This window comes from Rattus rattus, chromosome 2 (assembly GCF_011064425.1).
Source record: "Rattus rattus isolate New Zealand chromosome 2, Rrattus_CSIRO_v1, whole genome shotgun sequence".
NCBI classification, from domain to species: Eukaryota; Metazoa; Chordata; class Mammalia; order Rodentia; family Muridae; genus Rattus; species Rattus rattus.
In genome coordinates, this window is record NC_046155.1 from 31,080,761 (window position 1) to 31,104,282 (window position 23,522).

The 23,522-nt window shown below is 41.1% G+C and overlaps 1 protein-coding gene across 1 annotated transcript in view; it reads right to left on the reverse strand.

Annotated features, from left to right (window-relative positions):
• The window catches only part of Prkg1 (protein kinase cGMP-dependent 1), an 885,274-nt gene that overhangs the window by 208,370 nt on the left and 653,382 nt on the right, over positions 1-23,522 (reverse strand). The window contains exon 4 of the mRNA XM_032891799.1: positions 1,888-1,993. Within this exon, the coding sequence (XP_032747690.1) occupies positions 1,888-1,993 (106 nt within the window). The remainder of the gene's footprint in view (positions 1-1,887; positions 1,994-23,522) is intronic.

The following is a 23,522-nucleotide window of genomic DNA, read 5'->3' on the forward strand; positions in this document are numbered from 1 at the left end:
CTGAAAGAGCATTTGATTGCCACTTGGCCCATTCCTTGAGATTACAAATCCGTGGAAGTTAAAATCAACATGTTAAGGACTTACGCTGAGATGTTCAGACAAAGGAGAAGCCCCAGCCCCCATCCAAGCATCTCATTAATTACCAACTGAAGTTTTTATTAGAGCGCTGTCAGCTCAATAGTGTTACTCTTTATGACTTAAAATGAATATATATTCTCTCTTTCAGTTTCTCAACAGGCACGCACACATACACACATACACACACACACACACACACACACACACACACACACCACTGAACATGTATATATTCTTCCACATAAATATGACATCTCAAAAAATTTAATTTCCTTTCAAACTATACTGAACTTCAAAAGAAATTTATTTTTCCACCTCTCCTCATCTAATCACACCGAGGGAAACAGAAAACACCCTGCTGACATTGAACTATTTTAATATATTATTACTTGATATCAAATTAGAATTTTATTGTCCCTTCAGCAGGAATATCACGAAAAGACTTCATGTGGAAATGAAAAATGTATAAAAGATGAGGCAGAAACAAAATTAATTAACAGAAATACCCAAGTAAGGGACATTAAAATTGCATCTTAAGAAACCTCAATAGAGATCTGTTAAGATGTATCGCTGAAATAAAATAAGAGTTTGACTTGTTAGCTCCATTTTAACCACATATTTGCAAAAAGGGAAACTGTAGAACGAAGTTTAATATTCTAGCCCTGGAAAAGGAAACCTCACTGGACACTTTGTTTTATACACCCTGTACATTGCTCTTCAACAACTGAAACAGAAGTAAAATAACACAAATGTATATGTGTGGATGTATATGCAGGGTATGCGTGTGTGGAGGGAGGTACACACATGCACACCAGCGAGGCAAGAGATGCACACGTAGGTGTGCACATAGGCATGCACCTAAGGTGTCCTCTATCCCTCTCCACCTTAGTCTCCTGAAACAGGGGGTCTTGCTGAATCTGTGGCTCACCGGGTTAGTTAGACTGGCTGGCCAGCAAGTCTATCTCTGTGCCCATCTCTGCCCTCTCCCGCTGTGCTCAGGTTACAGACCTGTGCACAGCCACGCCCAGCTTTTCTCTGTGACCGCAAGCTTCTGCAGCGAGCATTCTCAGCCCCTCAGCCATCCCCAGCTTGCTTTCTTCCTTCCTTCCTTCTTTCCTTCCTTCCTTCCTTCCTTCCTTCCTTTCTTTCTTTCTTTCTTTCTTTCTTTTTGTAAGCAATACAAAATATGCTTAAAGTCACTAGAATTGTCAATGTCCCTTTTAAGAACAAAATTATTCACTGATATACGTTAAAGTTTAACGGCGGTGAATATCTATGAGCTTCTAAGAGAGGAGAAGTAGATATTTCTCTTAAAAGCCTCATCCTATATTGGGTTATCATAACCTATGAATAACAAAAGGAACTGGGAATAAATTAATTGGGGAAATTAGTCTCAGGATTCCAGGCTAATAAGCTGCCCTGTGGAACTTCTCTTCTTTAGCTCTGTGACCTTTCCTGTGGAAACCCACAGGCGACAGCTCAGAGAGGCACAGGGGTCTGTTTAGAGGAATCGAAGTAAGCACATTAGTCAGAAGATCATGAGAAGGAACCAGACACCCCTTCCTGCTCACGTGAATTCTCCTTTGTGTCTCTGAGAAAACTCTGTGTGTCTGAGTATGCTTGGTGAAATTCGGATGTCCCGGCGTAACCATACATCCTGAGAGCTGGGAGCAGAAACATCACAAGGCTGAAGTCTGTGCCTCTTACAGGCCGAAAGGCAAGTGAGACTGAGATAAAGGGACAAAGGAAAGCTACGTCTCAAAGAGGCGCCAATGTCTCCAAAATGGGAAGAAAATCTAAGTGTCCTACCTTTTTAAAAACTCCATGTACTCGGTGTGCTTGATGAGTCCTGTTCTCATCATTATTGTTTGAAAACATTGTCGATCAATGGCCCAGAGTTTCACATTTACAAGAGCTGGGGAAAGAAAACAAAGCAAGGAGGGGGAAATTAATTAGAGACTTGCACTTGTGAACAACACCCTGTAAAAGAGATGAGTTATTCATGAGAGGTACGAAAGTGATTAACCTTCTACACACACTTAAAGCTAATAGCATTAAGCTGTCCCGTTTCATCAAAAGGCCAGCTATGCTTAGTGTCAAAACGTGGTCCCAGGTTTTCAGCTGTAATATTATTATCCCCCAAGAAGTTTCCTATGGCTTTCATGTCCCTGACCACACATTCAAAGACACACATTAAAGGCAGTGCAGGGAGGAAATAGTGTAGGCAAAAAAAGAAAGAGGCTCCCAAGAAATAATTCTCCCTGGTAACAATCCGGAAGATTATTAACGACTCACATTATTATATTTTAATTATAAAAAGTACAAATGAAATAATTAATTTATACTTGGGGGGGGATGCCATATAACAGAAATAATAATTATGAAGCAATTTCTACACAACGCTTGGTTAACAAATTGTAACTTGTGCACAAATGATGTAAAGCTTTTATTAGATAGGTTGGTTGAATTTTAATCTCTACGCTTACATCCGCTGTCTTTGACAGTGTATAATTAAATGTTGAAGGTGAGTACAACAGAATCATTAAGTGCATGATTAATAGACAAGCTTAGGAACAAAATGCCAGGGCTTATTAGACGCAATACAGCAAACTATCAAGGTAAACTTATGTTTTAAAAAATGAGTATATTGGGGGCTGGAGAACTCAGCAGTTAAGAGCACTGACTGCTCTTCCATGGGACCTGGGTTTGAGCTTCGGAACCCATGTGGCAGCTCACAGGCATCTGCAACTCCAGTTCTAGACCATCCTTCATTCTCTGCTGGTCTCCACAGGCAATAGGCATGAGTACTGTGCACAGACATACATGCATGCAATATATCCATGCAAATGAAATAAAAATAAATGACAAAAGAGATGCATGTTAAAGCCTTGGTAGGGGAACCTGTATGATAAGTATATGAAATGTTTTTGTTAATGGAAATCATTTTCATAATAGAAACTATGTTGTTAGTACATGTGCTGATGCGATGTGATAAAAAAATATCTTCTATGTTCTAAGAGGCTGGAACTCATTACCAAAGTTAATAATATACCTTGAGGTAATGTACTGTCTGTCTGTTTATCCTATTTTTAAGAGAACAATGTAATAACCAACCCACATGCCTTGGATTCCCCCTGTGAGTAACGTTTACAACCTAAGTTAATGGAGAACTAGAGTCTTAAATTTTGTCCTCTTTCCAAGTCTGTGATCCAGAAGAATACTTGTGTATCATTTGCTGTGCACTTCTGAAATGAGAAGCCACCATAGATGATGAATGCAATGACATTCTAACATCGCTTAGTTAACAATGCTATTCGGAGTGTTGTTATCTGGTCAGTTAAGAGCGGTTGGAGCCAGTGACTTAGCCACTGTAAAAACTCTGCTAAAGGGTTCTGTAACATGTCCCATTCCTTTTAATTGTGATGGCTTCTGTGCCATTCAATAAATTCAGAGCGAAGTCCATTGTTAGGGTCAGAAACACAGGGACAGAAGACACAAACATAAACAGACAGAACACAGACACACAGAGATGAAACAGACAAACTCCCAGACAACCTTCAGACAGCTACTGATTCAGACCCATACAATAGACTGATGGAGAAAGGAAGACACAGGAAACATGGCATAGATAGTTCAAATCTGAACATGTTCTTGGTTAAATGATTTCAAGGGGAAAGGTACTTTTTACTTCTTTCCTTAGTGCAACACTGGTCTATTATTGGAGATAATCACATGCAATATCAGATCATACAGTATACCTGAAACTATAAAAGAGGCAACAGCAGATGGTACATACTGAGTGGGGCCACGATACAGTTAGTTGAAGTGAACATAGTTAAATGGAGAGAGCAAAGTTAGGGGTTAGGAGGGGAAGAAATGTCACATGTCTCCAGCGTGGTTAGAAGAAAGATATGCTTTGAGGCGATGGGACAGAAGCAGCATGAAAGGAACAGGAGAGGAAGAATAAATGCATTATTATATCCATTTCTGGAACTGTGCCTGACTTCCTTGGCAAATCTCTTTGAGAATAAAAAACTGGAACTTGGTTTCTCCCTTGACTAGTTTGTCAAAGGTGGAAAAAAAAAAAAAAAAACCAACACATTCAGTAAAGTAGAAAAAAATGATGGCAGAAAGAAGTCATATATGCATGGCCCCTTTCCAAATAACATTTGAAAACCGACACTTCATCAAACAGTCACCACAGGTATTCTCCAGCCTCAGTCGTCTACCTCTTCTGATGACTCCAGGCTCATCTCCAGAACAGCTGTTTACTTCACAAAGATCATACAAAGATCATGAGACTCAATGGTATGAAAAAAAGAGGTGCAACACCAGAAAAGAGGACCGAAGGATAGACCTACCAGGAAGACCTTGGGAAATGATAAAGCTTGAGTCTGAAGAGAGGTGGATGAATTGAATGCAGGGGAAAGAATTTGGACAAAAGTCCAGTTAGGAATGAGCCATGGACACCAGCACCAAAGAGCTACCGGCTGAGATTTCTGTCCACTTGTGGCACAGTTTGAGAGAGAGCTGATACCGGACTTTGGAACACAGGTTTATGAAGTGAGAATTCCTTTGATGAGCAATGAAAAGCTGTCAGAGATCTTGAAAATACAAAATAAAACAAAGCAAATAACCAAAATTTAAAAGAGCATACCTTGGGCATACCTACAATATCATTAAATGTTTATGTATAATAAAAATAAAATATTCTAGACTCATCCTTCTAGCAGTTATTGGGTATGGCACAATACATGTACCCTCTGCCAAAGGAAAAATTAGCTTGCACCAATCCAGGTTACTAAAATTTCCTGTTTAACACTTTTATTTTTTTATTGCACCATATGTTTAAGTGTGTGGGTTGTGCATGCCAAGACATGAGCGTGAGGTTCAAAGGACAACTTGAAAGAGTAAGTTCTTTCCTTCCACCATGTTGGTCCCGACATTTGAACTTAGCTCCTCATCCTCGGTGTAAGAGACCCCTACACACTGAGCCGCCCTGCTGACTCCAACAGCTTTTTTTGAAGGATGAGCGACTGACACGCATGCACGGTTTTCAAACACACATTAGCTGATGGCTAGAAAGAGAACACCCGAGTGACGTTCAGAGCGTATACATCTTGAAGGCTAGCACTGCAGAATGAAAAGAAGTAATGCATCCAACCCTTGAGCAGCTGGGCATGAGATTTCCTTTGTAGGGTTTTAGAGCTACAGCCAATGTGTTAGCAGAGGAAAATCATCTAGGAGAGACACACTAGATTAAGAGATCCTTGAGTCAAATGGCAGTGGTGCTGATGAGTAGCAGTTCAAATAGAGTCTGTAGGGCAGAGCGGGGTTATGACGGAAGCATCGGTAAGGAAAATCATTTTGGTAATTCATTGTGTGCAAAGGTTTAAACAAGGGGTGATCAGTATCTGGTGAGGCCACAAGCAACTCAGGAACCAAGAAAAGAGGTCACACTGAGTGAGGCAGCAATAGGCATAAGAGCAAAGGCTTGGCACTTCGGCCATGTGTGGAGTGTGCGTGTGTGCCTTCGTGTGTTATCCCTGTGTGTGTCTCTCTGTGCCTCTGTGTGGCCATGTGTGCCTGTGTGTGAGTGTATGTGTATATCTGTGTATGTGCTTCTATGGTCATGACATATGTGACTAATATAATATCCATCTCTTATATGTATCCTTCATGTCTCAAAAAAAAAAAAAAAAACTGTGTATATTCTACCAGAGGCAACTTCCTCCAACCAATAGAAATGAGCTTTTCATTGATAAGTATTAGATTTACTTCTTGATAAATTAAATTTATAAACATGAAGTTCACCTAAAAAAAATCCTCACATGAGAATGTAAGCTTGCACATTTCATGTTACAGTTGTCTTTAAACTGGATTTATCATATCTAGATATCCATATTTTTAAGATTCATTTATTTATGTATATGAGTGTTCCATTTTAATGTAATGCCTGTAGGATAGAAGAGGGCATCAGACAAAAGAGAATATCAGATCTCATCATAGATGGTTATGAGCTACCATGTGGTGGCTGGGGATTGAAGTCAGGGCCTCTGGAAGGAGAACAGCCCGTGCTCTTAACCACTGAGCCATCTCTCCAGCTCCCCGATATGTGCATTTTAATGACTTCTGAAAAGAGTTTTCAGAATTCAATGACTTGCTTACTTCAGCTATTAAAATGTCCCTCAGTGAAACTTCATTTCAGATAATGTTGCTTCATGATAATGAACGTGGGTTGATGAGACAGAAAATGTATCCATGACCTTGAGCAACACGCCAAAGCATTCTCGCATTTTGAGCCACTGCGTTTTAGTAAAGTTGGCGCTTTATAGGTAGGCAAGCATGACTAGTCATTAAGGCATGACCCGGTTTGTCATTAAAAATGTAGTTATTTTAGAGTGTGATTAACATCTTGCTTAAGATGCCTGCAGGGGTATAAATCTGTTGCTTCCTTAAAGAGACCATTAAAAAAAACCCTTCCATTTATCTTTGACTTTAAGTGTTTTATTAATCTCTACAGGGAATCATCTCTTTGTGAATGAAATACCCAAGATCCTCATGAGGACAACTGCAGTTAAACTGTAATAATACAGGCTGTTACCATTGCCCTTGGTTGCCTGCCACAAACTGCCACAAGTCTCTACTGCTACAGACACCACATTTAGGGAAGAGGACTTGGAGAAATGGGGCTGGAAATTACCTGCAAGGCTCTCCTAAGTCTAGCTCTTGTAATACTGGAAAGAGACATGCAAGTTGCCAAGAGAGAAAAACAAGCAATTATTCTATCCAGCTGCAATGCCTACAAACAACAATGACTGAATAGTGAGATATCCTCAAAGGCACGGGAGTGGCACCTACATCCTGTGGGAAATGAGCAGCAGTCTACTCGGATTGAAGGCCCACCCAACAGGAGGAAATTCATGCCTAGTACCGTAAATCTGGTTCACTACCAGTGGCTGGCGAGGTGATGGACCCTGAAAGAGGACCTAGTACTGTCATTTCCCTAAATCACAGTCATGGTTTGGATAAGAGCATCTCCCATAGGCTCATATATCTGCACGCTTAATCCCCTGTTGGTGAACTTCCATTTTAGAAAAAATGGAAGTATGAACTTGTTGGAGAAAGTGTGTCTTTTATAAAATCTAAATGCCCACTCAGGACTAGTAGCGCTCTCTCTCTCTCTCTCTCTCTCTCTCTCTCTCTCTCTCTCTCTCTCTCTCTCTCTTTCTCCCCCTGACTGCATCTTATGAATCTCAACCAATGCTGCATCCAGCACTGTGTTTGTCTATTTCCCGCCACAGTGGTAATGGACTAACGCCCTGAAACCAGAGCAAGCCCACAATTAATAATAATAATTTCTAGCTGCATTCCAAATACATATACCATAGATAAGTGCAGTTCTCACTCCTCAGCCAGGAAGCTTCTTTGTGCACTAGCCAAGTGACCAAAAATCCATAACTGGTCAAGCTACAGAGACTGACTGACAGCAGGGAACCTATCCCCAAATGATATGTGTACGACATAACCCTTTATTCCTTAGACTTTGGAAACATCACATAAAGGGAAGTGGAATGATTTAAAGAGCCAGATTACAGGATGCTGCCTGAAAGATTTTGTCCTCTATATGACACGGGGAATCTACACCAGGAAATGTCAACAGTATAGTCACCTAAGCAAAACCTGAAAAGGCAACATGAATTGATATCTCAACACTCCTTGGGGAATTCTCCCAAGGCTCCACCAGTAAGGAGTTGCATGAAACTAGTAGGTGCTGAGAGGCAGTCTCCTTCAGGGACGAGGCCCCTGATAGGCTAGCCAATCCTAAGAGGCCAACCCTAGATACATATGAGTAACACCAAATGAACTCAGCGAGTTATATTTATAAATTTGTTGATTGTGTGTATGTGTGTGTGTGAGTGTGAGTGTGTGTGAGAATGTGTAAGTGTGTGTGTGTGAGTGTGTATGAGTGTGTGTGAGTGTGTGTGTTTGTGAGTGTGTGTGTGTGTGAGTGTGTGTGTGTGTGTGTGTGTGTGTGTGTGAGTGTGTGTGTAGTGTGTGAGAGTGTGTGTGAGTGTGTGTGTGTGTGTGTGTGTGTAACAATGATAAAAGGTCATGAATTTGAGGATGGCTCACAGAAAGAGTTGAAAGAGGTGAGGATGATTTAAATACAGCACTAACACACGAAATCTCTAAAATAAAATGTAAAGCCTAAAGGTTCACATTAAGGCACACACCACTCAGGGGGAAATACATCAACTCCCATCAGACTGAGAGGCATACAAGTAGAATAGCCATGCCTTCAACATAGGAAACAACTGGCTGTCACTTAAAGAAAAAGGAGATTCCAAAGGAGGTAGCCACAAAATCGTGCTAGGCTAAAATCGCAAATCTGGATGTAGCTTAACTTCTAGTGAGGAATTCATTGGCTCCACAATTCAGACTCTGGAAGAATATGAGACGGCATCTACGAGTCCAAGGTACGGCTAGACTCGAATGTTTATTCAGCCTGTATTTATATATTTATATCACATATATATATATGTGTACACACACACATACACACACATATATATACATATATACACATATATATCAGATACCAATGTGATAAGAAAGTAAAAAGAACAAAAAAATAAATAAATACAAACAAACAAACAAAAAATTTGCAGCCCCATCCTCAAGACTCTTAGAATTTACTACAACAGCCTCACAAACTACCATCTGCCCCAAGCCTAGCTAGCCAGTGATCTGGTTTTTGTAGTCTACTAGCAAAGAACAGATTTTTTACATTTTTTTTGCATAGCTGAAATTGTTTTAAATAGAAACATATTTTATGACACATGTAAATTATCTGAAATAAATTCCAGTGCCCATACAATTCTTCTTGGTACCCAGCCATGTCTGTTCATTGCCATATTGTCTCTGGATGAATTGAGTAACTGTGACAGAGACCGTATGGAGCCAAAAGCCTAAAGTATTTCCCAACACGGAAAACACCTGCCGACTCCTGGCCCAGTAGATAAGAAAGACCAAGAGCAAAGGTAATTGTGTAGGGTTATAAATGCTCAGGAAAAGCACCACACTCTTCCCAAGGGTGAGATGGGGTGGTGAGAAGGACTGGCTGAAGAGAGACTGACTGAAGGGATTCTCAGAGCCGTGGTTCTCCACCTAGTGTTAGGTGCACCCCAATCTTCATCACTTGAAGCCCCAACTACCAAAAAGAAGATAGCAGTAGGAGCAGGGGCCTTTATGCATTGATTGTGTTTAGAGGAGGTCAGAAAGAGGGTGCTCGAGAGAGGGGGCTGGTGACCTAACAGGAGGCCATGGAGTCAGACTGGCCTCTGGCTGCACACTTGGACCAAGTGTTTGTGTGAGGAAAGGGCCATCACCAACACATGCTCTGTTCTAGGATTTCAGATCCAGAATAGTGAGAAATGCATGCTTGCACTGAAGCCATCCTATAGCATTTGTTCTAACACCTGAACGAGCATGACTGCCAGCATCGACAAACCTCCGAGATGTGCACGGGACTCGGGGAATCCTTTTTTATTTTTTGCATGCCGGGAGAGATTAAATCTAGGGTCTCACAAATTAGGCACGCAGTCTACTGCCGCACGTGTCTAATATCCCCAACAGAATTCAAAGGATCCTTATAAGTGAGAAAGGAAAATAACACTTTTATTTTTACTACCCTGTAGTTGAAATGTAGCATCCCCTCCCCTCCAGTCTTTAAATGTGAGCAACAAGCCTCACCATGAGAAACCATGGCTATTTTTACACCATGCTAACATTTGCTATAGAACTCTTAAATATAATTTCTACTCGCGATGATTTTTAAAGTATGGGAGTTATTAGGCCTGCAGTTTGTCTTTTTTTTAGTTAGCTGATATATCACAATTCAGCATTATTTCTCACTAGTTTCAGTGCAAATGGATTTATTTCCCAGCGCTCCTTGGTTACTGCTTTTAAACACATTAGAGGGATCTAGATGCTCCACCAGACTGCTAACAGTCCCCTAGCATCCACAAGCTTCCCCTGGGCTGGGGTGTAGCCCAGTGGTGGAGTCACAGCCTAGCTAGCACTGTGAAGCCTTGGATTCAAGCTCTAGAACACCGGTTGCGATCCCTTTGGGGGTCGAGCAACCTTTTCCCAGGGGTTGCATAACAGATATTCGCATTACAATTCATAACAGTAGCAAAACTAAAGTGACGAGATAGCAATGAAAATAACTTTATGGTTGGACTCACCACAACATGCGGAACTGAAGACAAGAGTTATAGAGGCATCAGGAAGGTTGAGACCCACTGCCCTAGAACCACGGTGGGGGGTTGGGGGGGAGGAGAGGTAACAAAGTAGAACTTCCTGCTCTACTCAAGTCTTTTATGAAAAACGTACAATCAGTAGGAGTGACTGGGCCTTGGCTAGGCTAGTTCGCATCCACGGATATTTAAATATCAAAATATCCCAAGGCTTCCCTGGGGCCACACCCCCCTCCAGGACACGCTCAATTCAGTAACTAAAGGAAGAATAAATGTGAGCGCCACAGGTGCCTAAAATGCCTTCCTCCAGAAGTAAGTACTCTACAGAAATGCTAAAAACCAACCAAACAAACAATTTTAATATCCTTCCCACAATCCAGAAAGAGGAGACTAGCCTGGGGGGGGGTGGGGGTGGGGGGGTGGGGGGGTGGGGGGGTGGGGGGGGGGGTGGGGGGGGGGGAGTCACTTGAAGGAGCCACAATTGGTTCAAAATGGCTGAGATGTTGGGTAAGACAGGAGGTAGGTAGAGGAGTCCCTGAGCTGCTGAGAGAGATCCACAGGGTTAGAGTAGGATGGCTCTGTCTGACTGCCTGTGGACCTTGTGGAGATGCACAAATATGCAATTTCCTTTAAAAAGAGTATATGAGCAGTACCATACCAATGAACTGGAGGACAAGACCTAGGGGAAGAAGGGAAGATGGGAGGAAAGAGAAGGAAAGGGAAAAGGGAGCAGGAGATCAGTTAGCAGTTCTACTTAATTATCCTAAAGGATAAAGTCTAGTAACAGCTATGAAGATAGAGAGGTGAATAGGTTTGAATGGTTTGAAAGACCACAGGCAGATAAACTAAAGGGGAAATTAGTCCCTAACATCCCACTGTCTAACCTAGACATGTGGATGGAATTGCACTACTGGAAAAAAAAAAACATTATGTTCATATTATTCAAAAGTGCAAGTGATGCTGACAGGAGCCTGATATAGCTGTCCCCTGAGAGGCTTTGTCAGTGACTCACTAATACAGATGCAGATACAGCCAACCATCGGACTGATCCTGGAGACCCCAATGGAAGAGTTAGGGGAAGGACTGAAGGAGCTGAAGGGATTTGCAACCCCATAGGAAGAACAACAATATCAACTAACCAGACTACCCAGAGTTCCCAGAGACTAAACCATTAACCAAAGAGTACACATGGAGGGACGCATGGCTCCAGCTTCATATGTAGCAGAGGATGGCCTTATCTGACATCAGTGGGAGGAGAGGCCCTTAGTCCTATGGAGGCTGGATGCCCCATTGTAGGGTGGGGATGGCTGGAATGGGTGGGAGGAGCACCCTCATAGAGGCAAAGGGGAGGGGGAATGGGACAGAGGGCTTGTGGAGGGAAAACTGAGAAGGGGGACAACATCTGAAATGTAAATAAATAAAATAACCAATAAAAAAGTACAAGTGAGAATATATTTGCAAATAATTGCTTTCTATTTCAGAGCAAAAATCATGTACAATTAAAACTCATATGTAAGTGACTTATAATAACCAAAATGGGCTTTTAATTCTTTTACTTCTACATTATAAATGGAAAATATATCCTTAGAGCTTTCAGATAGACTTTTCTGAAGGATTTTAAAATTAGTCTTGCTATAATAAAACATCAAATTATCTTAACACTATTTGGGGTAAGTTTTGGGTCCAACTGATATTTGCACCTGAGAAACAAATGCACCCAGTTGCTGGGAGCCCTAGGACAAATATTTCAACAGAACAATGATTTCGATATATCCTCAAGAGGCTACAATGAAGTTTCAGAAAAATTATTAATCATCTGTCAAGTAAATGCTATGTTTGAGGACAAGTTTGCCCTTTCAACAAGACATACAGATAGCCAAGAAGGAAGAAAAAAGTTCTCAACAGCAATATTAGAAACGAGAATTAAACTTACCAAGAGATAGCAGTTAGTAGCCATTGTGATGCCTATCACTAATGAAAGATAGAACATACCTACTACTGAAGATGTGAAGAAATCAGAACCCTGAGTACTAGCAACATGTTAAAGGTACATCCTGAAAACAATGCCAACAAGAGCACAAGCAAGCCTGCATGGCAATAACCACTGTAGCATTAGTCGTAAGAGTGGAGGGGTTGACCAATCACAGAAAAACTCACATGGTATGCACTCATTGATAAGTGGCTATTAGCCCAAATGCTTGAATTACCCTAGATGCCTAGAACACAGGAAACTCAAGACGGATGATCAAAATGTGAATGCTTCACTCCTTCTTTAAAAGGGGAACAAGAATACCCTTGGCAGGGAATAGAGAGGCAAAGATTAAAACAGAGACAGAAGGAACACCCATTCAGAGCCTGCCCCACATGTGGCCCATAAATATACAGCCATCCAATTAGACAAGATGGATGAAGCAAAGAAGTGCAGGCTGACAGGAGCCGGATGTAGATCTCTCCTGAGAGACACAGCCAGAATACATCAAATACAGAGGCGAATGCCAGCAGCAAACCACTGAACTGAGAATAGGACCCTGTTGAAGGAATCAGAGAAAGAACTGAAGAGCTTAAAGGGGCTCAGACCCTTATGAACAACAATGCCAAGCAACTAGAGCTTCCAGGGACTAAGCCACTACCCTAAAGACTATACATGGTACCTAGGGCGCAAGGCCCTGGGTTCAGTCCCCAGCTCAAAAAAAAAGAACCAAAAAAAAAAAAAAAAAAAAAAAAAAAAAGACTATACATGGACTGATCCTGGACTCTGACCTCATAGGTAGCATTGAATATCCTCAAGATCACCAGTGGAAGGGGAAGCCCTGGTGGTCCTAAGACTGAACCCCCAGTGAACGTGATTGTTGGGGGAGGGCGGCAATGGGGGAGGATGGGAGGAGAACACCCATAAAGAAGGGGAGGGGAGGGACTAGGGGATGTTTGCCCAGAAAACCGGAAAGGGAATAACACTTGAAATGTAAATAAGAAATACTCAAGTTAATAAAAAAAAAAAAAAAAAAAAGAGTGGAGGGGTTGAAATGGTCCAAATGTTCTTCAGAGAATGGACTCATACATAAAATAGGAATAAACACATGGTCAAATGTTATTTAGTCTTAAAAGCACAGTATAATTCGGGTTAACTTTAAGGATATGCACAGTGCAGTAGATCAAACACCAATGGACAATCAACGCCTAATTCCAACAGATAGGAGATACACAGAACAAAACTCAAAAACATACAAATGTAAAGAGTGGTTACTAAGGACTGGGAGTGAGGAAAATAGCAAGCCGCCATTTTAGTAGTCCCGAGTTTGAGTCTAAGTTGATGAAGATTGCTACAGCTAGATGATGCTGGCCATGTGGGCATTCTTAAATGTTACGGAAGGGCACTCTTTGAATTGTTAGAGTCATCTAAGAAGATGAACATCGATTCATAAAGGCCTCCATCAGGTTGACAGGTGAGAAGGTTTAGGGAGCACTTTCTTGATTACCGACTGATGGGGAGGGTGCAGTATACTGGAGCTGTGCCACCTCTGAGCAGGTAAGTGGTCCTGGATGAGCCTAACCAAGCCATCCAGAACAAACAACAGTGCTCCTCCATGACCTCTCTGCTTTAGTTGCTGTCTTCAGGTTTCTGCCTTGAGTTCTTGCCCTGACTTTCTTTCTCTGTGGTAGACTATAAGCTGTAAAATGAATATTTTACATATGAAATAAAAATTTCCCTCAAAACTGCTTTTAGTCCTGCCGTTTATCACAGGCAACAAAAAGCAAAAGAGAACGTCAAGTCATCCCAATACTCAGGGAATCATCTCAGGACCCACATGCACCATTTGCTGACTGTAAGAACTACAAGGACAGAATCCTTAGCTACACTCCTACTTGGCCTTCAACTTTGAAGAACAATGCCTCCCATAAGAGGCCGAGGAGTTCTAGAGGCTTTCTGTTGTTGTTCTTCACTTTTCCTGCTTATGTCATCTACAATACTCAGATACTTAGTGTGACAGAATCAGGGGCCCGGAAAAGACCTCGAGGGACTCCATGGAGCTCACGACTGCTTCTCAACACTGTAAGACATATGTTTTCCTCAAGCAAAATCTCAACTGCCAAATGTCCTAAGACAAATGCTTCATAATTAGGAAGGACCGTTTGCGGGAGGCCACGCAGCTGTGCACACCAGTCTCCACCGTACAAATTGCTTCCCTGCCAATTTGAAGAATATGCTTTAAACTTCCTTCCTAGGAAAGTTGTATTTTTAATGACTAAACGTGGTTTAATATGTTGATGATAATTTGTTTATCACATGGAGAGGGGAGATTATAAAACTGGATCCTGTAGATGAGAATCATCATTATTACAAATATACTAGAAGAAAATTCGCCAGGAATGTTGCTATGATATTCTCTATTTGAAGGGGTAAATTGCATTGCATGGACCAATAATAAAGCAAGGAAAAGCAATGGAGTTGTTTCCACTGACCTCTGCCTTACTTCATACCTTGCTTGATAACACTAACTGCCCAGATCACAAATATAATAATTAAAGCACCCAAGAAAGGCCAAGCGGTAACTTTTTTTTAATTATTGGAAACAATTAACAAAATTATTTTTTTAATTGGACTTTACCTTTTAAAGTTAAGGATATTGGGAAGATCAAATGAACAATGATATATTTTTAAAGATTTTGTGAACTAACAATAATCATTGTTTGAAATGCCTTTATGAGAACATCTATTGGATGCATTCCATGATCTAGATGGTTGTTTAACACTTAATATTTGTTGCACTGCAATGAATGTCCTTATCTACTTTGTATAAATATGGAAACTGAGTCTCATGAAGGCTGACTCACTGCTCAGACCACATATAAAGTAACTAAGACTCAGTTTTACTCTAATACCACGGCCTAGTTCTTTTCACGACTATGTGCTTCTTAGTATAATTCAGCTTCCTTCAGTCTCCTTATCTGTTCCCTATTACTGACCTACTGACCTTCATTAAATGTTTAAAAAATGCAAGAAAAAAATCAAAAGGGAATATAATTTTGATGAAGTCGTTGAGGTAGGGAGGATTTCCTTAATTCACATAAGCACAAGTAACCTACCCATTTTTATACATGGTTTCAGTGTCATCAGAGGCTTTTGTGGTGGTGTGGTGGGGAGCTCTTTTTCTTTTAAATATTTGTTTATTTATTATATATAAATACAGTGTAGCTGTCTTCAGTGGGCATCAGATCTCATTACAGACGGTTGTGAGCCACCATCGTTACAGATGGTTGTATGCTGATATTTGAACTCAGGACCTCTGGAAGAGCACTCAGTGCTCTTAACCACTGAGCCATCTCTCCAGAACATTCTCTAGCTATCTGAAATGCCCTTCCTGCTGAGCAGCGTCCCCGGGGAACTGCCCACTGTGTTGAATGGGACCTTTTTCGTGTGTTCAGAAAGTCCTGCACTTCACTCCATTGATTCACATTTCATGCAGAGTAACTCACATCAGGGTCAAAGAAGTCATCTTTAAAAGTCACAGCAAGGCAGTGACTTGACTAGCTAGGGCAGCTACTAAGGGCAACTGGAGTGACCATCTGTGGAAGCTGAAGTCCATTAGTCATTTCAGTTTTTACACAGAATTCTGTCTCAGCCTTGCTTCTTTTTGGTTGAAGTCCAGAAAGGTCAAACCATAGACTCTGAAGACCAACAAGTTCTGGGAATGAAAACTAGGATGCAGAGAATTCCCTAGGCATCCTACCCTTTCTTCTCACAGGCCTTGTTCACGGCCATGCTCTTCTTCTATCTGGTAAACCCAAATTAGCTTCCCAGGAATACTGTAGCGATACACTTCCATTTAAAAATGTGCATATGCTGTCATTTGAGGCTTTAGACTACCCAGTATCAATGTGAAGTGTGGAAATAAGAAAAAATGGCCGTGTGGGCCACAGAAGGCCTTCTGATGGAGGTCCCACCCCTGTAGCCACTGGACTCCCTCCTCCCACAGGCCATCCAACGCATGCCCCTGTTACTTGCTGCACTGATAAGTCCCTGGCCACTGTCATGTATGCTCCACAGGTACCAACATACCCTTCCTGATGACCACCCTGAGGAAGTCACTCAGCTGTTTCTCAGTCCCAGGGCTGGTGCTTGGCTTTGGCTGTTGAAATTTATATACTGTTCAAATACGATTTATCATTTGTATCATGACAAAGGAAGAACAAGATAGTGAATAAATAAATCTTAGAGGAACTGTGACAACCCTGGCCTGTGGCAAAGGTCAGGTGTATTAGGCAAATGAGCAAGAAGGAAAGTGGAAGTAATTTCTAGAAAATACATAAATTTCTGTTTAACATGGCTACAGCAGTAAGGAAGCAGCAGTAAGAAAGAGGATTTAATAAGAGCTTTGTGAATATTTATGTGAATACAAATTCGATTGTGAAAATGTGAAATATAAGTACTACATTAATATTACAATATTAACGATCATATGATCACACTGGGAGGGGCCTCTCAGGCAGTTAGAGAGATGGCAAAAAGCCACTTCAGTTTTAAGGAAAAAAAGTATCCTGTTTCTCAAAACTCACTCAGTCACTCTGTACTTCACCTTGGTCTGGAACGCTAAGCATAGTCATCAATACAGTTCATCTGCATTTCGGGATATAGCTAGCCTGGGCTAGAGAGCCCCAGACTCAAAAGGTAAATCAACAAACAAAACAATAAATGAGATTACAGACATTTTCTCCGTGGTCAGTGCTGCGAACTCATTTTCTTAGTCTTTCCTCTCTCTTTGCAAAGTCAGCCCTTTCACCCTTCCATTCTAAGCTACAGTCTTAATTGCTCCGTGTCAAGTTAAATTTGAAACAATCACAAGATAATGTCTCATGAATTAAGAGTCTTTTTCCCACTGATTTATCAAGGATGGAACGGAGATCAGTTATAAGAATTGATAGGGTTGGCAATGAAGACTCAATTTAATGAGGGGGAGGAAGGATTGTAGGAGCCAGAGGGGTCGAGGACACAAGGAGAACACAGCCTATAGAATCCACTAATTGGGTTTATAGAGATTCACAGAAACTGAACTGATCAGGCAGCCTACATGGGTCTGGGCTAGGTCTTCTGCACACATCATAATGTGTAGCTTGCTTGTTCTTGTGGGACTCCTAACAGTGGGAGTGGAGGCTCTCTGACTTTTGCCTCCTTTTGGGACCCCTTTCTTCCAGCTGGGTTGCTTCATTTGGCCTTGATATGAGGGTTCGCCTATATTTATTGTAGCTTGCTATGCAGTCATATCCCTGGGATGCCTCCTCTTTTCTGAAGAGAAATGGAGGATGAATGGATCTCGGGGAGAGGGGAGGTGATGGTTGTGGCAGGGACTGCTAAGAGTGAAGGGAGGACTCCACTGTGGATGCAATGTATGAGAGGAACACAACAAAACAAAACAAAACAAAAGGTCACTGGGAGTTTGATCACCCTCCAGTAACTATATAGATGACATGAATTGGATTTGGTTTTTGGTTTGTTTGTTTGTTTGTTTTGTTTTGTTTTGTTTTTTATTTTGCTGGGGTGATAGGGCATAAGAACGGGATGGAGGGAGGACATGGAAGGCCTAGAAAGTGAATGTGATTGGGGTGCTTGAAGTGAAAGTCCCAAAAAATTTCGACATAAAAATGTTTTAAAAAAGAGAGAGAGAGACTCAATATAAAGACAGAGACAGAATATAGCAAAAGGCTGAGTCTTGTGCTAAGAAGTTTCAGAGATGCAAAGTGTTTATATTGGCAATTTTACTGATGTTGAAAAAGATGAATCACATGGGGAGCTGATTTAGATCAACTTAGAGAAGTGACTGGACCATACGTGTTTACATGAATCAAAGGAGCAAGGAAGTACAGGATGAACTGTGGCCTGGAGGGTATACAATGGTAACTAGTCATGGCAACATCCCTCTTAGGGAAGCATTATGGGAAAAAAGTCACGTTTAGAGACAGACTCTACATTGGAAGCTCTTTGACGTCTTTCCAAATGACACCAAAAAGGGTTTAGTTATACAAGATGTGTCCTGGACATGACAGCATTATGTAGAGTCTAATCTGAATGTTTTATATTTCTCAGTGCAAACATAATCAGAACTCCTTTCCAAGAGGTTCCTTCAATAAGACTGTCCTTTACTGAAGAAAGAGCAAAAAAAGGAAACTGAAGGAAATTAGAGAGGAAGGAATCTGACCATGCATGGTCAGCCCCAGAGGCTCCCACTGATACGTCTATGCTGCTATAATGGCCAAAATGGGTTAGAAATCCATTAGACCAGGGATTCTCAAATTTGGGTCATGACCCTTTTGGGTAAAACAACTTTTTCACAGGGGTTATATAACAGATATTTACATTACAATTCATAACAGTAGCAAAATTATAGTTTTGCAATAACAACAAAGATAATTTTATGGTTGGGAGGGTCACCACATTGTAAGGAGCAGTATTAAAGGGTCCCAGCATTAGGAGGGTTGAGAATCACTGCATTAGATAGGCAGGAAGATCAAGAGTAAAGACTGCCAAGATAGCAGAAGGGGGTAAGGTGGCATCTGAGGCAGCATCAGTACCTACTACAAAGGCTCTCAAGAGGCTCTGAGTGAGCAAATCCATGAAGGTTTCCACTCCTGGTAGAAACCCTGAGCTTGGCACTTAAGATGCTATGCTGGCCTTGAGCTCTCTATCTAACCAAAGATGACCACAAGTGTTGGCTTCTCCTCTTGCATTCATTGAAGACGGGGAACTTACATGGCGCTGAGAAGTAATCTCACGACCATGTATATGCTGATCTAGCACTCTGCCAACTGAAATACATTCCTAGACCAGATATTGAAATGAAGAGTCATCTACAGCAACAACAACAACAACAACAGTAGAGAAGGAGGAGAAAGAAGCAAATACGTAGAAAAGGGGTGGATATGTTGAATAATGTGTTGAATAATGAAGTGAGATAGCCATCTTTTGACGGATGGGATCAAAAGAAACAAAGGGAGGAGACAGAATACTATAATCAGAGACAATGATCTTAAATTGCTCAAATGTGAGCATTTTGCTTTCATCCTGTAAGAGTGAATATATTGGAAGATTTCACTATTGGCTTCTAACAGGAAAGAGAAACTGGTATGCCAAAGGGAACTGTTCTTAACAATGACTTTGAAAATGGTAGATGACATGGAAATATAGTTCAGTCAGTTTCCTTTGATATAAAAATACAGCTGGCAAATTTAGCTAATCCATGGAATAGTGACAATGAATTCTAACGGTCCTCGGAAAGGACAGTTTGGAGTAGTTCATAGACTTGCTTCATTGACTCAGTATAGAAAAAAGCACTCTGGTAAAGGGCATCCAGGTCTACGTAGGCTGTGAGGCTAGCAGAGAAAATTAAGATTAAAAAATGACTGAGTATACGTTATTAAGGTACAAAGATCCAAAGTATTGCTTTATAGCAGCACAGAGTTTGAAGGTAAGAAATGCGATTTCTTCTTTTATTTCTACCTCCTGACGTACAATAAAGAGTCAATAAACACCAGATAACTCGTACATATCCTTGCCTGTTCTAAGGTATAACTGCCTCTCCACTCTTCATCTCAGGAGAGCCCTCAATATTCCAAACAACCCTGTATTATTTTTTTTTTTTTAAACATTTATTTACTTATTATGTATGAGTACACTGTCACTGTTCTAGACACACCAGAAGAGGGCACCAGATCTCATTACAGATGGTTGTGAGCCACAATGTGGTTGCTGGGATTTGAACTCAGGACCTCTGGAAGTGCAGTCAGTGCTCTTAACCACTGAGCCATCTCACCAGCCCAACCCTGTATTATTTAATTGACATTGAAGCCCAGGAAAGAAGTAGAATAAAAATAATTAAATAGGTAGTTTGTGATTCTTTAAGAGAGGATAACAGAGGCTGGGGAGCCACTGACTTTAATGAGATCCATGTTCAACGAGCTTTCAACACACAGAAGTGTCCATTTCATAGTGGCAAGGCTCCAAATACATCATATTAGGGCATAAATCAAAAGCTTCGGTGTCTGGCAGGCAACCCTTTGTGGTGACATGATTTCCTGCAGGTTGACACATTTCGAACAGAGTGCCTAATTCAAAAACATCAGCACATGTTTGGTAAATGTCACTGCACATCTGTGCATAACAACAGATTTTGTCTTGAATCTCATTAAGGAAATGGCCACTGCATCTGTTTGTCCCTTTAGTCAGTTAGTGAGACCGCATCGCATCCTTAAATGCTACACCAAGATGTCTATAGCGTATGTTTTCATACTTGCTGAAATTCAAGTAAACATGTTCAAAAAAGTCATACCAATACATTTTCCTCACATGTTGTACGATGTGAATCAGAAACATTATTAAAATTTATCCTCTCAAGGGAAGATGGCCCCATTCTTGGTTATTCTTTATGTCATAATGCCTTCTTTATGTCAAATGTACCATAATGGTACATTTATGCTAGAGGATATAATTTTGATACATCCCAATTAATGGTGTTTCTTGAAGAAAAAATAAAGTACTAAGATTGCGTATCTATCAGTTATACACTGTACCCCACCTTTGGAGCTCACTGTGGACATGCTGTGAAAGCGTTTCCATTTTTACTATATATTTCTGTATCATGTCAGTTCATTGCCACTTGAAGGCTAAGGTCAACACAATAATTTATGAAACCTTTGATTGTTCACATACATATGAACTGCAGGGCCCTTCCTGTCTGATCCATCATGGAAGGGCTTATTAAAAGAAGGAGAGGCCATCCTATTTGACTCTTATTTCTGGGCACAAGAAGACTCAGAAATAGGAAAGGATCTGGAAAGACCTCCCCTAGAAAGAGTCTGTCTTCCACAGCACCAAGAGTCAAGTTCTAGAAACCCGTAAAAGCACAGATCTGCTGTCTTCATATTCCCACCACGAACTCCATGTTAAGGGAAAAATATGAAGCCAACAGAAGGTTTTTGACTCTCTGAGGAACTCTCACTCTGTGCAGAACTCACTCGTGTTCCATGACACCCAGATTTGCCTCAACCCCATCGCATCTTCCCCCATCAGCCTTCTAAGTGCTAAGATTATAGGTGCAATGGGCCACTCCCAGCTCGAACTATTTTTAATTTAACAACAATATAATTGACACTAATGAAGCTTTCGCAGTAATATCTACCCCTGGAAAACTGCTTCTTATTTCATCAAGGAAGTTCAATACTGTAATCATGTTGTCAGAAGAATGCGTGGAGAAAACATACGGGCTAGCAAGGTGACTTGCCAGAAGTGGAAAGAGCAGACATCTCTCTGTAACTCTTACCAGTGACGGGGTGCAGCCACTGATCAATCAGGCCACCCAAAGACCCTAGCAAAGTGACAATCACTTTGAAGATTTAACATCATGTGTAAAATATGCTGGCATTGAGATTTGAAAAAAAGAAAACACACACACATATAATCTAGTTTCTCTGGAAACGACCCCAGGTAAAAATCACTCATTCTTCCTGACAGGCTGTTGTTGTTTTTAACTTTGAGAGAGATGGCCAATGTATGCTCACACCAGAAGACAGAGGCACATCCACTGCAGCAGAAAAGCAGGCGGGAGAGCCACACGTGCATCTGCATTGAAGAATTAGGGAGGCGGAACACATTTTGTGGCCAATTTTCTAGATGTTCATCTCCAGCTCAGACACAATGGCAGAGCGGAAGGAAGAGCTGCAGGGCACAGTTCTGCATGCACTGCGGTGGCGGGTGCCTTAGTCTTTGTTAGAAAGCACCTGAGAGCCCCTGCCGAGCAGTCATGTGACCAATGCAGTCAGAGGCTGTCAAAGGAGGAATGCAGCCAGGGCAGTAAATAAAACATACTACACAACCACACAAAGGATGGGGATTTTTGTTTGTTTGTTTGGTTGGTGGGTGGGTGGGTTGTTTTGAAGAGCATTGAAGGTGGCACTCAAATCATGTGAATCAACAGCAGAGATAACCGAGTTAACTAAGGTGACCGAGAGGTAAGCAGTAGACCCAACCCTTTCCGAAGAGTAAGCCACTTCACGAGAATCTACCACAAGCCTATGCGTAGGACTGAACCTTGTTTTCCAATAAAAATCAGATTCGCATGACACATTACTTAAGATAAATATTAAGCTGTCTCATTTATAAAAACCAAGGTATTATCTTTTCCCGAAAGCTCTATGACGAAGCATATTTGACAATATTTAAATATTTCACTGTTTCCTAAGAGCTAAAGAAGTGGCTTCTAAACTCGAGAGGGTACCAAGATCACCTGAAGGATTTTTAAAATCTAGACTACAGGCTCCCATCCTCTAACAGGTTCAGAAGCCACAATCTATACACCTCAGAAATTCCCAGGTGAGTCTAATAGGTACTGATTCAGGGACAATACTTAAGAACCACCAATATGGAAAATTAAACCGCAGATGTGTTTTCATAGCCTGGGCTTCTAACCAGTCCTCAAGAACAAAGAAAACACCTCATTTATATCCTTCCATGTTGCCAACACATTCAAAAGCTAAGGGAAATTACAAGGCGGTTTAATTAAAGTAGAACACTTGCTGTCTTTCTAAACTATTTGTAAACACACTTCTATCTCTAAAGCACTGGTTTGGAGCCCTTATGTAAGCATGTGTGTGAGCCATCTGGCAATCTTTTTACCATGCAGATGTTCGTCTGGAGCAGAGCTCCAGATGTGACCTTTGTAAGTAAGTCTAGGTGATGGGCATGTTGTTCACCTAAGGGTCATACTGTGGGAAACAAAGTCTTACATTTGTATACATGTAAGAGCTACAAGACAGGAGTCAAAGCAAACACTCCAATCATGCTTCCTATATACAAAGCCAAGCTGTGTCACTGAGTAGCTGTGCAACTTGGGCCAAGTCACCTATCCTCCCAGTGGATACAATATCTGTAAAATTAATGGCATCCCCAACTGACTTACAAGGATCAAACTAGCTAAAACATGGATATCACAGGGAAATATCAAGACACATGACCTGTATCTACTGAGAAAGGGGGCTGCCCTGCCTTCAATAGCCTAGCTGTATTTAGTATTATGTATTCTTTACAAGGGCTTTTAAAACATTAAGCCAACAAAGGGTTTTTTTTTAATGAGATCAAATATTTGATTTCATAGAGTTCTTCGTCTGTCTGACTCTGGTTATTATTTTCAGCACTTG